This window comes from Perca flavescens, chromosome 23 (genome assembly GCF_004354835.1).
Source record: "Perca flavescens isolate YP-PL-M2 chromosome 23, PFLA_1.0, whole genome shotgun sequence".
NCBI lineage: Eukaryota > Metazoa > Chordata > Actinopteri > Perciformes > Percidae > Perca > Perca flavescens.
The window spans coordinates 14,448,443-14,465,557 of record NC_041353.1 but is presented as its reverse complement, the minus strand read 5'-3'; the positions used below and the strand labels follow the sequence as shown (position 1 = coordinate 14,465,557).

Below are 17,115 nucleotides of genomic sequence, written 5' to 3'. Positions count from 1 at the left end.
TCCTAATAATTTTCCAGGACGTTTCCCGGAAAGAGCAATGAAATTTGGTAAAACAATTATCGGGGCATCCTTATGCCTAATATCTGCTCCATTAAAACCCAACTAAATATTAGTTCATTGTTCATGTATTATTGGAATCTTTATTTTACATATTGGTTGAATTTTTTGCTTGTCTGTAGGCAAATTTCACGTTTGCATGTTTAGCTGACCTGTTGTGAAGCAACTTAAATACTATGTAGATGAGGCTGGCGCTTAATTGAAATGAATAAATTGGAAGTGAAAAGATTTAATCCTGCTGCTATTTCCCCTGTGATTGTACCAATTGACACACTTCTTTCCAGGAAACTGGTAATTCTGTTACAATTAGAGTTGCATTCAAGCAGTTTTGAAGTAGCATTTCTATGTAATGTCTGTCTTCAACATACAAGTCTGCTTGGTGTTGGTATGCTTTTGTTGTTTGGACACATCCTCCATTTAACAGACGACAAAAAAAAAAAAAAAAAAAATCATCCCCAAAAGAAAATGCCACTGTTTTTGAGGAATAAATCTCAGCACTGTCTCACCATAACACTTTTGGTTAGTAGCAGTTTTGCATTTCCATACAATTGGTTGGACTTGCTTCGAGGCAGGGTAAGGGTTAGAGGCTGAAGTATAAATAGCAATAAAATAGCATCTTTAATTTGGCCCTCGTTGCCTAATGAACATCCCCATATTTTAAACAACACCCTGCCCATTTTTTTTTTTTTTTTTTTTTTTAAGATAATTTTTTGGCATTTTTAGACCTTTATTGACAGGACAGATGAATAAATGAAAGGGGAGAGAGAGGGGGACTGAAATGCTGCAAAGGGCCGCAGGTCGGAGCCAAACCTGCAGCCACTGCGTTAAGGAGTAAATCTCTATATATGGGTGCCCGCTCTACCTACTGAGCTATGTGGGTGCCCACCCTGCCCAGTTTTTAATGCAAGCTTTGTGTTAAAACTTTGAAGTCCAACCCTAAATCAAGATAACCCAGATGATGTCATCAGGGTTAGTTTTTCCATACTTTGAAAAGCTCCTCTAGAGCTACAGAACACATTGTACAACTGTTATTACAGGTTTAGTAGTTCTCTTCAGAACTAGACCGAAGGGAAAAAATATATATAGACAATATATCATTCTACTTACTGTGAATACAATCAATCCATAGAATATCGGTATTTCTATCATCAGACTTATCATGAGTAAACGTATCGTTACATGTAAAATTGGTGGAGCTCCCCTTTAACAAATTTGGGTACAAACAATCTCACATGTGATGTACCCTTATCAAGTAATCTTGTGAAATGACCCTTTATGTTAACTCGGTCAGTTGCAGCTCGTCTCTGAGGTTTTCTTTTTCTTGGCTGAGAGTCATATGACCCATTAAGCACCAAAAAGGCGTTTCACAGCGACTGCAAACTCAGCAAGGAGGATCATCCTGCGAATTCTGGCGGATGGAGCCAATGAAAACTAAGTAGGACACTTGTGATGCCTTTTGTTACTCGGGCTGTAACGTTAGTCTCCTGGTGTTACTGTGCATGATAATTCATGGCTGATATATTGTAGCTGCATATATGTTAAGTTCTCTTTGAGGGATTGTATAATATCGTTTGGTAGACGAAAAACAAAACCGTCTTGAACCCATCAGAAAGGGTCATGCTTTTTCATTTAGCATCCTTTTCCTGTAACTGAATACACACGACGCCACCAAAAGCAACGCGTAATTTGGCACACTTTACGCTCTTTATCCGCGACATCGCCTGCGTATTTTGCGCATCACCAAGTGGAGCGCGAGACACTAGTTTTTCAAGCTACACTGCAAAAAATATCCACACTAATCATTTTGTTCTTTGACATTTGTTGTTAAAGATTCCTGAAACGCGTTAAACTATCGTTTCGAAGTGTCGTATCATCTCCCCTGCGTGGCAGAGATGTCATTTAGTGCAGAGTTTGGTTGGAGAAGTTACTTTAAACACCTTGGGCTGATCATTTTTTGCAGCGTCGGCAGCAAAACCACGTCATTCTGTCAAACAACTCCCCTTTTTCCTCCCTGTTGGACCAACATCCACAGTTTAGGAACAACTGGATAAAGATTTTTGGATCAAGCACAAATCATGATGACCGGATTTCGGCTGAACTTGTCGCCGCTGAAGGAGCCTCTTGGCTTCGTCAAACTGGTGGAGTGGGTAAGTTGGATGCATACACTAAATATGTGTGTCTGTTTGTGTGTGTGTCATACCCAGAGGACAGGGAGGTTCAGTCCTTTTCTTGGTCCTTGGATTTTCCCTTTTCCCGGCGATTTTCACTCCTGAGAAAAATCCCTAATCCCGGGACGATGGCAAACATATTACATGACCATGACTTTTCATATATTCATAAAAGCCTATCAACTTTGAGTTTTTACACTTACAATAATTAATAAAATGCATGTAGTAATTTAATAAATAAAGCTTAAACTTTGTTAGTGTTTATCATACAAGAATAAACACCCTAATACCCAATAATACGTCGATTAGCACAATAATTTAGAAAAAATATCAATTTAACTTGACATGCCTGCCAATGCCTAGCCTACTACAATACATCCAGATCTTTAAGATTCCTAGATTGAAAGTGAAGATAAACTGTTTGACAAAGAAAACTTGGCTGACGTAAAGTTCAGCTCAGTTAATGTATGTCCAGCGCATTTGGATCATTTTGCTGGTTGCATGGGCCTGTCCTTCAGGGGACACGGTTATAGATTAATGCATCTCTTAGCAATAATTTACCACTGAATAACTGTGCAGTTGGCTGCTGATACACTCCAGTTTGTATATCATGAGAGGACATGCAACAGTTTGTCATGGAAAGTCCACTAATCAGTTTTGCTCTACACAACTGGGTCAGAGGAATCCAGTGAGGGGTAAACTCAGCTACAGTTTCTCTCAGCTGTTCTATTTTCTCATAACACAAACACAACACACACACACACACACACACACACACACACACACACACGCGCATACAGAGCTATAGAGCTGCAGTAACACCCAGTCATCTGACTCAGGACAAGACTGTGTGTGTGTGTGTCTGTGTCACAGTTTTGGCCTTATGCAACCCTTTTAAATAATGCATGTTGAATACTGTATATCTTGCTTTCAGGCTGAAGCAGTGAATGTGTGTTTGGCCTGTGGATTTTGGACATATATTTAACACAGCAGTTGAATGGGAACAGCAAGTTGAGGATATAATTTTAGAGTTGTGACAGATGGTTCATCACTACCACTGCCCATGAAATTGGACGAGCAGTTTGCCTCGTCTAAAGTCCAACATTGTCGCCCGATGTCCATTTACCCTGTAAACATCTGAGTCATCTAAATGGAAATTAGTTTACTTGGCACATGAGTGGTTTAGCCTAAACCCTCATACCTCCCTCAATATTATCACCCACAAAGTAGTAAACCAGAAGAACGGTTCGGAGTGCTACAAATGCTACGAGGCTGCCACATTCACTCAACATGTTGAATAACGATGATTAAGATATTTCTCTCTTTTGCCAAAAGAGGGAGAAACAGGTTTCTTGGGCTTCTGAAGGAAACCCAGTGACAAAGTGGGCACACATGGTTTTTGGTCGGACTGACCTGGACTCAATGTCCTCTGTGTAAGAATACTGCTGATTATTCTATTCCTACAAGATATTTCAGATTGATTCATCTTTTTTTTATTATTATTATTTTTACAGCTAAAGGATCCTTCTAACCAGAAGCAATCTTTTTCCTTCATGTCCACTTTTCATTGTTTGCATTGCATACAGGAATCTGTAACTGAACTTCTGTCACATATTGTGAGTGGTTTCTACTGTATGTGTGCAAATTGCTGATGCTGTTTGGTTATAAGATACAGCCTGTGCTTTTAATTTGGCAGTGTCTGCAATGTCCATAATGTGTGCTGTGTGGTTTGCAGATGTTTTGGATGTCTGTGATAAAGTACTGGCAGCTGTTTGTCCACAGTCTTTGGCAGTCGCCATGTTTAGAGAAGGTGCCACCTGTAGCCTTCATTAGGACTAAAGGGTGATATTGGAAGCTTCACAAAATGTCCCACTGTCTGACAGTGTTTGTGCAGTAGAGTGTTTATGCTCGGTTTAAAAGTGAACATAAACAAAAGAATTAAAACGTTGAGAGGTGTGTCTGTGTCTGTGTGTGTGTGTTTGGTCCACCCTGGCTTTTACAGTTATTCATGCTGAGGCTCCATGACCTCGTAGTGGGAGAGTGACAGAATCAGTGCAACAAGAATGTGAGAGAAGTAGCTTACTGTGGTGTGTGTAGCCAGAAAAACAGGAAGTGGAAGCCAGTGACATCTGGAGAAACATCTGGATAGAGGCCTTGAGGTGTGTGGGTGTGTGTAGATGTACAGTAAATGTGGCTGTGCATGTGGGTCTTGTGGTGTGACGCTAAAGACCAAAAGTTGAGATGGCCTGTCGTAAGCATTTTTCAAGGGTGTGCGTATGTGTGATACTGTTGTGCTGATGAAACAGAATTTAAGAGGTCAGTTAAAAGTGTTTCTTTTTAAATTTGCTAATAGATGAACAGACAATGGTGCGTGTCCTTACTTTGCAATGTAAGGGTGTGAGTCAAAGACCATTACTTTGTCATATGATGTAATCCACTTCCTGTCCACCGCATGCTGTCTACTATAACAGAAATGCCTTAAAAGTGTTAATTCTCATAATCTACGTTTTTTCATTTTCATTTTGGGGATTTTCTGACATGTTATACGCCACATTTCAGCCTTTAGTGTTGCAATGCAAAGGGGACAAAGATCATCTTAACCTTAGAGACAGACAAACTCAGCAACTAGCTGGTGAACATAGTGGAGCATTTAGCAGCTAAAGTTTCACATATTTCTGTTAAACATGCTAAAAGTAGAGTGAATATCAGACTAACATTAGTCCGGAGGCCAGAAACACAACTCCAAACGAATGCTAATGTAGCTCCGTGTCTGCTACATGTTGATGTGCAAATAGGCCACTGTTTGCTAGCTTAGGTCAGTGTTGTGTTCACAGCATATTGTGCTGCCCCCGGGTTGCCAAAAAAAAGAAATGAATGCAGCTTTACAATGTTTCTGAACAAAAAACGGGGATGTTACAACATGATTCTATAGACCTCTAGATTCTTGACTTGATTAAATGCATGAGTACAGATTCCTCTATTCTGATGTTAAATCTTTGAATTAGTGTTGCACTGTAGCACAGCTGTCTGTTGTACTGGAAGGCTCAGTGAGGATGTGTGATGATGGGCAGAGACATAAAGCTATGCATGTCAAGACTGTGTGAAAACTGTTAACGACATAGTTTGAGATAAACAAATCCAATCCATGAAGTCTGAGTAAAGCGATATCAGTGAGAGTCTGTATGAGCTCAATACCCTCGAATAATATGATCTGCCTACTGCAAGCTTGAGGGTGAAGCTTAGCAGCAGCCAGCCTGACTAAAAGAATTTATTATGTGTTGGTTTTAAGGAGAGTATTAGCATCACATGGCCTACACACTGAATCAGATGATTTCTGCCCCTGCAAGAAATAATTCAGGAGCTAAATAGCAGCATTAGTGCGGCCATGCAAGTCAATTTTATTTTATTTGTGAGAAGTCTTCCAAATCATCTCTCAAACCACACATGTACTGTATGTAAAACCAAACTTGTATTGCTGTTTTAACATATGGTGTTGCTGGATGACTTCAGCAGCAAATGTTAAAGGTCCCATATTATGCTCATGTTGGGTTTCTACTAGAACATGTTTACATGCTTTAATGTTCAAAAAACATTATTTTATGGTATTTATTGGTATTTCTATCAGAGAAAAACAAATGTAAGAAAACCGATCTTGTAAAAATAGTTGAGTAGTGAGTTTTATTTTCAGCTGTTTGTTAGAGTAAAATGGCCATCTGTTAATCCCTCTGGCTCTTTACTGCTGATGCTATGTTTTTGGTGCCAACTTTTTTCCGGGTGTGAAATTCTGGTGACACACTTTCAAACTGTATTTTCCAAGAGTACAGACAGGTATGTTGGGAGGATCATAATCAAATTATGATTAGTATGTTGGTTCCATTTACCAGTCAATGTAATTGGGGGCCAAGCAGCAAAGCTGCAAGGCCCCATAGTGATTCTACTTATTACACATCTTTTCTCTGCCATGGGAGTCTATGGCAGCTCATAGAACCGTACAGTAAAAGTTGTAAAATTTGGCATATTGATTCGGGACAGTCCCATAATTCATTTCACCAAGCTTTAGGTCTGCACCACAGGCAGTCTAGCCCCACCAATGGGTCAAAGTTGGTATTGCATCAATGCGATTAACTTTTAAACCGTGTGCCCAATTTTGAACATTGAGATATAGTTGGAATCCTTGGATGACGCCATACTCAATGCACCCCATGATGTCAATATCCGCCATGTTGGACCTTCCGCCATATTGGATTTGATCAAAAACACTAAAAAGTTTTCACAGGTCACAAAATTGGTCCTATTTTCACGAAACTTGACACAGATGATCTTCAGACCAAGCCGCACAAAAGTTATTCCATTGTGTATTGATATTCGAAAGCGTTTGCCTGTCACAGCCAATCAAAATCGATGGCGAAACCGCTAAACAGGAAGTGAACTCATATCTCGGGGAGGCTTTCACGTATCAAAACCTATATCAATACTTGGACTCCTGACCAAGGAGGAGGAGGAGTAGGCTCAAGAAATTTGGTGACTTTTGACTGCTATGGGGGCGCTATAATTACAGGAAGTAGGCTCATATCTTAGCAATGCTTTCAGGTATCAAAACCAAACTTGGTACATGGACTTGGGACCCAATCCTGAGGAAGCACAATACATGTGGAGTCTTTTGACCACTAGGGGGCGCTATAATCACAGGAAGTAGGCTCATATCTCAGCAAAGCTTTTACGTATAGACACCGAACTTTGTACATGGACTCAAGACCCAATCCTGAGGATGTAAAATAAATTTGGTGACCTTTGACCACTATGGGGGTGCTATAATTACAGGAAGTAGGCTCATATCTCAGCAACGCTTACACATATTGAAATCAAACTTGGTACAGGGACATGGCACTTGATTGTGAGAACACACAAGGACATTGGTGTAATTTGGCCTCTAGGGGCACTGTAACAAAGTAAATGAGCTGATATCTCAGCCATTCTTTATCCACTTGCCATCAAAGTTGCTGTGAGTGCTTGCTCATGCCATGGCAACGCCATTCCTGCTAGTGTACTGCTTGGCCCCCTCATTGAGGCTTGCAGCTGTATTATAGTTAGTGTTTTGAATTGTAGGTTTATCAGAAAGAATGTACTGAATATCTTCCCCTCCTCTTAAACAAATCTTTTCTTTTTTCTTGATTTTGATATTATTTATTCAAAGCTGAACAGGGTTTTCTTACATCAGACTCAACCATTTCCCCAATCTCTCCCCCTCTCTTGTCTGTCCAAACAGCTCACAGCCATATTTGCTTTCGGATGCTGTAGCGGATACTCAGGGAAGAACATCATATCTCTCTTCTGCGGCGATGGCACGAATGAAACTCTCATTGCCAACTTTCACTACCCATTTAGGTGAGAATCACAACACACATTTTGGTGATTTTTTTAAAGTCAGGCACAGGTTTAAAATATCACTTATTATCAGTTACATAATTAATTTCAAAAGCGCCACCTGCAGAAATGGATGATAAATTCATTATAGTACCGAATTTAAAGAAATTACCATCTAAAAATCATCTTGTATCTTGGTCAGGTTAAGCCAGGTCCCGCTCATCGAGGGAAACGCCACTGTGTGTAACCACTCTGTCACAACGACCCACATGGTGGGAGACTCAGCCTCCTCAGTGGAGTTTTTTGTGGGCATCGCCATCGTCTGCTTTCTGTACAGTATGGTGGCTCTTTTGGTATATTTAGGCTACATGCACGTCTACAAGGACTCTGACTTTGGACCCATTTTTGTGAGTATTGATCTTGCTGGTCTGTTTCCCAATAGACACTGTAATCGAGAGACTTGTAGCTTCTGTCTGTAGTGCTGATGTGTCAGTCCTCGTTTCCAGGACTTTCTGATCACAGCGATCCTGGTCTTTCTGTGGCTGGTGTGTTCATCAGCCTGGGCAAAGGGCCTGCAGAATGTGAAGGATGCCACGGACACTGGAGGCATCAGCACCACGCTGGAAGTCTGCAAGGGGAGCAACATCACCTGTGAGGTCACGGAGTTCGCCAGCCTGCGGACCCTCAACATCTCTGTGGTGAGAAAAAATACAGAGCAGCTTTAGAAATGAGAGTTTGGTTACACTAATATCAGTCAGAATTCACTTCAACTGTCGTTAATTTCCATGATGAAATCCAAATCATTGTCCACTAGAGAGGATATTTCTATAAGGATAAAATCAAAGTTATTGATTGTGGCAGTGTCCCATCCCACTCGGTTTATATTATACTACGCTTGCAGATTGAAGCAGAAACATTAAGCAGCCTGACTCGCAGTCATGAGACACTGAGCAATAACACTTTGATTTTCCTCGGACACTGGTGCTGTGGTCTGCTTAACATTTTCTGTGTCACAAGGCCAAAGCAAATTTGTTGGAATGAACACAAAAATGTAACCACAGTGCAAGTCGTAAAACTGTCCAAGAATATGTGGGTTTGTGATTAATATCAAACCCATCAAGTTTCAAAATGTTGTATGTTTGTTCCCTAGAGTTTTAATGTATCATCGCTCATCACATACAATATCACAGATTTACAGTACATCATAATAAACCTCCTTTATTACATGTGCTTTAATAAGTAATATAAATCTGTAGGTTTTTTTCTGTCTGCATTCTTCCAGGTGTTTGGCTACCTTAACATGTTTGTGTGGGCAGGCAACGCCTGGTTTGTGTACAAGGAGACCCGTTGGCATTCCCAGAAATTCTCTTCTCAGCCTGGACCTGGAAGGCAACAGGTCCCTGCACCCATCTAACATATACAATACAAAGCAACACATACACACAGTCACATACATGTACACAGCACACACAGAGCAGACACAATTTGCATAAAGACATTATTACACATACACAAGATGATACAAGATGACGAAGAGAGAAAAAATAAAGGATAAATGTATAGATGGTCAGTTTAAAATCTGATGGATTTGGATATTTATTGGATTTGGACCTTATCAACACAGTAGCAGTTTTGTAGGTAGTACATAGAGCTGTTTTGTAATCCAAAATGTCATATCATTCCTCTCACAATCATTGCATACTTGAACTGAGAACAGTTCTAAAAGCAATGTAAATTTCCCAAAAGATTTCCTCTGAAGGCCTAAGCACCCCTGCAGCAGGAGGAGGCTAGGTGAAGAGAAGGAGTTCTAACTAAGGTTTCATGTGTAGATTAGCCTTTGTTATTTTTATTTTTTACCTGTTTTATATACTATACATCTAGGAAGAGAGGTTTCCTCATTTCTCTGGTCCATTTTTAGGACAATGGCTACATGTATTATGCTTTATTATATACTGATAAATGTAAGGTACTTTGAGCTTGTCTCTTTGTCTATAAAACATAAAACCAACCACAAGGAGCAAGGTTTTTTAACATCTGCCGCAATAAGGATAATGTAAGTACCGGTAGTAGTCTTAACAACTACTCAAAGCACCATTCACACACTGGTGGCCGAGGCTGCAATACAAGGTGTCACCTGCTCATCAGATAAACACTTATGCACATTCACACACCCATGGCGCAGCAACGGGAGCAACGCAGAGTTTAGTGTCTTGCCCAAGGATACTTCGACATGTAGACTGCAGGGGATCAAACAAACGAACTTCCAATTGGTAGATCGGAAACCACTCTATCACCTGAGCCACAGCCGCCCCGGGTGATCAATGTTTTTAATGTAACAGAGAGAGGGTGAGACAGTTGTCTGTAGTGCACTTTGAAGCATAACACTCTACTATATTATCACACCGTTCATTTGAATTTATTGACATACAGTGTATTGCATACATTTGATATTGGCCTTGAAATTGAGCCATGCATTTGCATCTTTTTCCTATTTTGTATATTTTATAGTTTCAAAGCACATTGTGTATCTAGAAAATGACTCACTCAGATATTCATTAATTCTTTCATTCATAAGCTCTCTCACAGTTAGCCCATTTTCCCCCTACTGGTGGCAAACAGGTACTGCAATATGTCAACAATTAAACTAGGATTATTAATTTACCAAACTAGTGTAGAGATTTCCTCTTTTAATGAAGCACACTGGTGAGGTGAATCAATATAAAAGTCTTTATCCTTCACCGATTTAAGGTACATCTGTGCAGGCAAGGAGACAGGTTAGATGTATTAAACCTTGAGACATTATACTGTGTAAAATGGCCTCCAACCCAAATATCAGGAAGGCAGTTTGTACATTCAGTGTATGATGTTCTTATCACAACATGCACAGTCGCTCATATGGTGCTTAATATGCCTTTATGATGTCCTATAAAGCACTGTGAGAGTGTTAATCCACAAAGAATACTTGATTGAAAGTTGGCTACTTAATTAGTTCAGGAAAATGTTGTAGTTTGAGATCTTTCAGTTCCTCTGTGGCCGAAGGCTTTGATTTATTTTAGTCTCAACTAGGGTACCAGATGAAGGTTACATCCTTCCTTGATTGTGTTGAAATTTTGAATATAGTCGTGACTTTTCCATAAATTTTTTGCATCACTGTTAAACATAAAACTCTGCCAAAGCACTATTTCTTTCTTCCCTGTTTAAGCTTATTCCATATCTTTGTGTGATGTTAATCAGTTATTTTGTTGTTTAAAACAGTCCAATTTATTTGATTGTCTAGTTTTTATAAATCCTTCTTGAGACACCAAACAGTGAGCGGACTTTGTGTTTTATAAACTATCACTTTTTTGTCTTATTTTTCATTTTTTAGCATATGTAGATGATTATTTGAAGGAATTTTTTTGTAGTATCTATTGCTTTTTGATATACTAGAAATGTAAGTGGGATGATGTAAATTCATTTAACTTTGTCGATCAGCAACATTAAATGAGTATGTGTGTGGTGTACTGGTTATGCCTCTGCACTCTTGTAATCATCATCCAACTAGCTATAGCTTTGTCAATGATTCATATGCATTTAACCTGCCAAACTGTCTTATTCAAGAGACACAGTCTGTGACGTGCACAATTTCAATGTACCTTTGTTTTTTCAATAAAAATGAATGAGTTTTTTCATTAATCTCTTTAGTAAACATCCTGTCCATCTGCAAACTTGTGTGTGGTTGTATGTGTGCAGTGCACTCTGCCTGTGAGTGTGTTCGTTTGACTTTTGTGTCATGCCCCCATATGAAAGCCAAACAATTTTACTAAATGTCTATTCAACTTTAGTTTCACTCCACACTTTCTCCCTGGTCATGTGTGAAACAGAAGACTTTATGGTGCAGGTTTAAACATCTGGGGTTTGTTTGGATTCAACTGCTCAGGTGAGATAAAAAAAGCAACCTAGAAGGTTAAATAAAAGAGTGAAAGCATTTGAAGACGCTAAAGTGTTTGTGACCCAAAACCATTGTTATGATCTTTGACGAAATAAAAAAATAGTACTTGGATTGACCTCCTGATTTGTCCTGTGACCTCAATGGTCACTGTGCAGGAAACAAACACAACATTGTGGTTGAGCCATCCTTTGTGTGTATGTGTCAGAGAGAGAGAGAGAGAGAAATAGGAGAGAATAGTGTGTGTGTGTGTGTGTGTGTGTGTGTGTGTGTGTGTGTGTGTGTGTGTGTGTGTGTGTGTGTGTGTGTGTGTGTGTGTGTGTGTGTGTGTGTGTGTGTGTGTGTGTGTGTGTGTGTGTGTGTGTGTGTGTGTGTGTGTGTGGATTCTAATGAAAGTAATTTCCTTGCCCTCATTTCAGCCTGCCATTTCCTCTGTATATCTCCACCCTTCTCTGGTTTTCTCACTCAAATTAGATGTTAAGCACCATGCAATTGTACCATAGAACTGCTGTGCTGTTCATCTGTTGAATAAAAGTTGGATTTAAGTGACCAGTTAGTCGTCATAAAAGGAGAAATCACGTTTCTTGAAAAGGAGACAATCCACCTTCATCGAGCCTGACTTTGCACTTGAAATGCAAGTTCTGTTTTCAGCCACAAGAGGTCAATGTACTGCCATGAGTTTGACCTACTGGGCCACTTTGAGACGCTGCACATCCTAGCACACTTTGTTTTAATGACCAGAGAATTCAGACATATTTAATCAATGATGTCCTCTATTAAACTCAAACTATAAATTTAGCTGTGGAACCCTTGTACCTCTCTGAAAGACCTTTGGTTATCCCCCGTCCCCACTTCAGGAACCACTGGTTATGTTATGTAGATGTTTTCTTTGCAGTGGTTTTGATATACACAAATTTAAACAGTAGCTGTAGCTTTAAAATATAATCTGAGCTACTAAAACCATAATATCATTCATGGGTCTGACCTCCTCTTTCTAAAACCCATTATTACCATTACTTTGCAACTCCCTGGTAACCCCTTATACTCTAATTCCTTTTAATGAAGCAGAGAGATTTAAATCTAGCATTGGTACATTTTTAGAGTGGGGAGTTTGTCTACATATTCATTCCTGCCAGGTCTAATATTATACAGTTACTTCAGGTTACAAAATGCTCAATTGCCACCATTTTTCAGTACAGTGTAGATAGCATAGATCCCTTATATATTAAGGATTGCTTGTGCCATTGTTAGTAAGGCAAGACCAATTAAGGCTAACAGTGCAGATAGTGTTACCTTTAGTGGATAATGAAGGTATGGTCTTAAAATGTACAGTCACAGCAACAGGTAGATGGATCAGTTCATTATAATGTCCCCTTGATCTTACAAATGTATCTTACTGTTGACATTTAGCAACATTGACTGGATGAGGTGAAGTTATTATCACTACAAAATAGTTTTAAATGCCTGGCAAAGAATTGTTGAACGAAAAATCCCCCCATAAACAACATGTTTTGTTATACAAAAGCATACAATAAATCCCCCTTCTTTATGATAGAATTAAAATACCAGACAGATAGCCTATTGATACATTTCCTGTCTTTGTAGTTAATAGGTCCACTAATATCTAGTAAATAACTGCCACTGTCATTTGGTTTTTACGGCATTCCGTTATGTTACCCAATGCTATTTAAATTAAAAGATAATTTCTAATGTTTTCTAATGCAACAGAATTTAACCGTATAACTGCCCTACAGTGAGAAATCTGTATAATATTAATAGGCTGTATGTAACACAGACTGTATATAAAGAGGTACTACAGTAGGCTATGTATACTGAACTTTTGAACTTGTACATGCTCCCTCTCTGTAGCTCAACATCCAATCCCTCCGACAGATGCCGAACCAAGCCGGAGCCCACCGACAACGACGTCACTATATCTCGTTCTTTCGTTTTTCGCCTGCTGCGTGCGAAGGAGAGAGGAAAAAACGGCTCTCAGCAAAGCAACAAGAAGGAAGAGCAATGGCGACACTGGATCGCCAAATACCAAGTCCGGATACCTTCCTTTGCGAGCCTTGGTCTTCCTTCGTCAGTGCGGCTAAATTACGTTTTGTTGACAGTAAGTTCGCACGTCGGTAGCGTTGTTGTTTTTGCGGACAAACTGTCGGGAAGTGCGTGGTCTAACTGCCTGTGTTTGAGTTGAGTAAGCTCCTCCACCATGCAGGGTCTGTCAAAGCGCAGCAAAGTAACTGTCAAAAAATATTACTACGAAATGCAATATTAATAGGTTGCTTTAACAGTCTTGCAAAAGCGCGTGTGCGAAGCTAACCGCAGAGTTTGTACCATTGGCGCGTGCAGTAATGATATCCTCAACTGTCCAGCTGTAAGTTTGTTAGCTTTGACAGCTTCACTTGATTTAGGAAGCCAGCTAATGCTAACCTGATAGCCAGCCTCGGACCAGCATGGCTCCACGCATGGCCCCAAAGTTTGTTGTAAGTGGCTGTTGTGTTTTTTTTCTGACGCAGACTCGTCCTTGGATAAGAGCGAGAAACAGCTTTACTGCCTCGCTGAAGCCGTGGGGCTCAGCAAAGAAGGTGAGGAAGTCACTAATGGATACTTAACGCTGTCACTTACACTATGATGGTTTGTTATTGTTTTGTTACATGCTCTGCAGCATTAGGATTCCAGAATATTTCTGTTTTGAACCCCTTGTCACAGAAACCACCATTGTTGGGCATCATACATACTTTTACATTACTACTTTTACATTACTACTTTTTTTAAATGCATACTTAAGTATAGAAAAATGGTGTCTGTATTACAAAGCTGTATTACAGTAAGTATCCTGTAACTATTGATTATTTTCTCCATTAATCGATGAATCTTTTGCCCATGAAATGTCAGAAAATTGGGGGAAATGGCCAAAGTAATTTCCCAGAGCTCTTTTCAGATTGCTTGTTCAGCTAAACAGCTGTTCAAAAGCAAAATATATTCAGTTTATTTTCATACATGACAAAAAGAAAAACATCAGAGAAGCTGGAACCAGAGAATATTTTGCAGTTTTTGCTTGAAAAATGATTAATTGATTATCAATTAATTTTATTGATTAACTGACAATTAATTGCCTAATTGTTTCAGCTCTACCTGAAAGACACAACACAAAATATGATTCATTGTTAACAGTATCAAATAGAGCTGGGCAATATATGGAAATTATATCGATATCGTGATATGAGACTAGATATCTTCATAGATTTTGGATATCGTAACATTGTAATATGGCATGAGTGTTGTCTTTTGCTGGTTTTAAAGCCTGCATTACAGTAATGTCATTTTCTGAACTTACCAGACTGTTGTAACAGTTGTATTATTTGCCTTTACCCACTTAGTCATTATATCCACTTTACTGATGGTTATTTATCAAAAATCTCATTGTGTAAATATTTTGTGAAAGCACCAATAGTCAACACTACAATGTCGTTGCGGTATCGATATCCCGGTATTTGGTCAAAAATATTGTGATATTTGATTTTCTCCATATTGCCCAGCCCTAGTATCAAATATGAACCAGTAGCTGTTATGTTGTGATACTTGTGACACAGCATTAGTGATGTAACCTGAGGTCACTGGATGTTTTGGGTCTTTCAACATCAGGCCAGGTGACGGTGTTAAATGTCATACGTATTAAACTTAAGCAAAGCTGCTGGAGATAAATGAATATAGCGGCAGCGCAGGGGTTCAGATGTGTTTTCAGTATTACCTGTAGTCTCTGTCAGCCTGTTTGATAGAAATACTGTACAGTATCAGCAGCAGTCAACTAGAAGTGCTTGGACTGTTGTGTGTTTTTGGTATATAGGCTATATATATATATATATATATATATATATATATATATATATATATATATATATATATATATATATATATATATATATATATATGGTCTATAGTGTGTGTTATACTGGTAAGACGTGTCCTTAATGAGTGAAGCTTGTGTATGACTTAAAGTCTGTTTTATATGTATTGTCTTAGCTGTGTTGCTTTTGTGCAAGAATATAGTTATATAAATCATATGTATTTTGAGGGGGTTGTGGGGTGCCCCTAGGCAGTGAGTAGGTACCTCCACACCCCCAACACCCAAGGGACAGAGCCAGAAGAGTTCCTCCACACCTCACAACATATAATTACCCACAGGACCATGCGCTGCACACTGACACACTTGAGTCATCGCTGAAAGTTTGAACGTGTTGCAGCCCTCGTACAAACACAGTGACACACAGAGCTGGGAAAACTCTTCTCACTCTCCCTGGTCAAATACCGACCCCACCCCCCTCCCCCCGTCCCCTCCCACACACACACACACACACGCTTGCTCACTCACATGCCTCATCTTCCTTTCTCAGAGCCAAACTGGAGCAGGTTTTTTTTCTGAATTGCTGATCAGTTGGCAACAAGACACTAAGGCCCGCTGAGAGTGCTATGCACACAGACACCCTAAAGCCTCACAAACACACAGGGAAGCACGTCTTTGTTTGTAAATTTGTATCTAGCAGAGAGTAGTGTAATTCATCGTTGATTTATATATTAGGCTACATGTTTACTCACTTGACACTTCAGTGCACACACACATATTTGTAGATGGTGAGCTCTGGTTGGCAGTAATTGGTGTGTGTGGTGCAGGACGTGATTGGTATCTATGTCTCTTTCTCACTCACACACATACACAGTGGAGATGATGACAACCAACAGCAACTTTGTCGGGCTGGACGGACAGCCACTGTCATCATCTCACTAGAAATAGGCAGTGCTGTAATGCTTCTCCTTGTATGTTTACCACACTCTTTAGTAGGGAGGGCAATTTTCAGAACATCATGTCATTATAGCGATGCTTTAGGTGATCATTTATTATAGCCTTCTTCGAGTGTATTCAATATTAGTGCTGTGTGGTATGACCAAACATTTGTATCCCTGTATTTTTTAAGATTCTGGTGGTTTCACAGTATTTTTTATTTTGTTGCATGAAGTTTATATTGTATTATTCTACTGTCAGGAGTACATATAGAATACAAAATTGTTTACGTGATTATTATTATAAAATTACGTGATTTTTGTAAATGTACAGTTATTAGTCAGTTATTATTATCTGTTGCTCCAGGGCTCCCTTGTAAAAGAGATTTGATTATCTCAATGGGACATCACCTGGTAAAATAAAGGATAAATAAAAATAAAAATATTAGTGTTACAAATTGTTAGAAAAAACATGCAGCATTTTATGCGAATTGTGCAAGCTGTAGCACAATACTTTTTACAATACATAAGCTGTTTCCTCCGATTTTTTGAAACCTTTTAGCAGAGGATTTGAAATTCAAAATTAGTCATTTAGTAAATGTGGTTCTATTGTCTGGATTTAAATGATTCATGCTGAAATTAGTCATATTGCCCTGTCAATGCTTGAATGCAGTGAAATAAAATGATGCATACATTTCTTGTACTTTTTGCAAATGCTATAAAGCGAGGTGGTTTCAAGATCCATGACACCATATGAAAGATTGCCAGAGTGAAAGCTGCATGGAAGCAAAATGGTGTAAAGTCTACATCAAA

At 39.2% G+C, this 17,115-nt stretch overlaps 2 protein-coding genes across 3 annotated transcripts in view; both read left to right on the top strand.

Annotated features, from left to right (window-relative positions):
* The first annotated feature begins 2,040 nt into the window (after positions 1 to 2,040).
* sypl1 (synaptophysin-like 1) lies at positions 2,041 to 11,264 on the top strand. Its single transcript, XM_028571201.1, has 5 exons — positions 2,041 to 2,204; positions 7,492 to 7,610; positions 7,792 to 7,996; positions 8,096 to 8,287; positions 8,872 to 11,264. The coding sequence occupies exons 1-5, from the start codon at positions 2,133 to 2,135 to the stop codon at positions 9,001 to 9,003; spliced, it is 720 nt and encodes a 239-aa protein (XP_028427002.1). The 5' UTR covers positions 2,041 to 2,132; the 3' UTR covers positions 9,004 to 11,264.
* Positions 11,265 to 13,409: 2,145 nt separating this feature from the next.
* The window catches only part of atxn7l1 (ataxin 7-like 1), a 28,051-nt gene continuing 24,345 nt past the window's right edge, over positions 13,410 to 17,115 (top strand). Inside the window, exons 1-2 of one of the 2 annotated variants that reach the window (XM_028570785.1) lie at positions 13,410 to 13,633; positions 14,040 to 14,108. The gene's annotated coding sequence lies outside the window, so the exon portion shown is untranslated. Of the gene's footprint in view, positions 13,898 to 14,039; positions 14,109 to 17,115 lie in introns of both variants that reach the window. The other variant, XM_028570786.1, reaches the window with a different exon arrangement.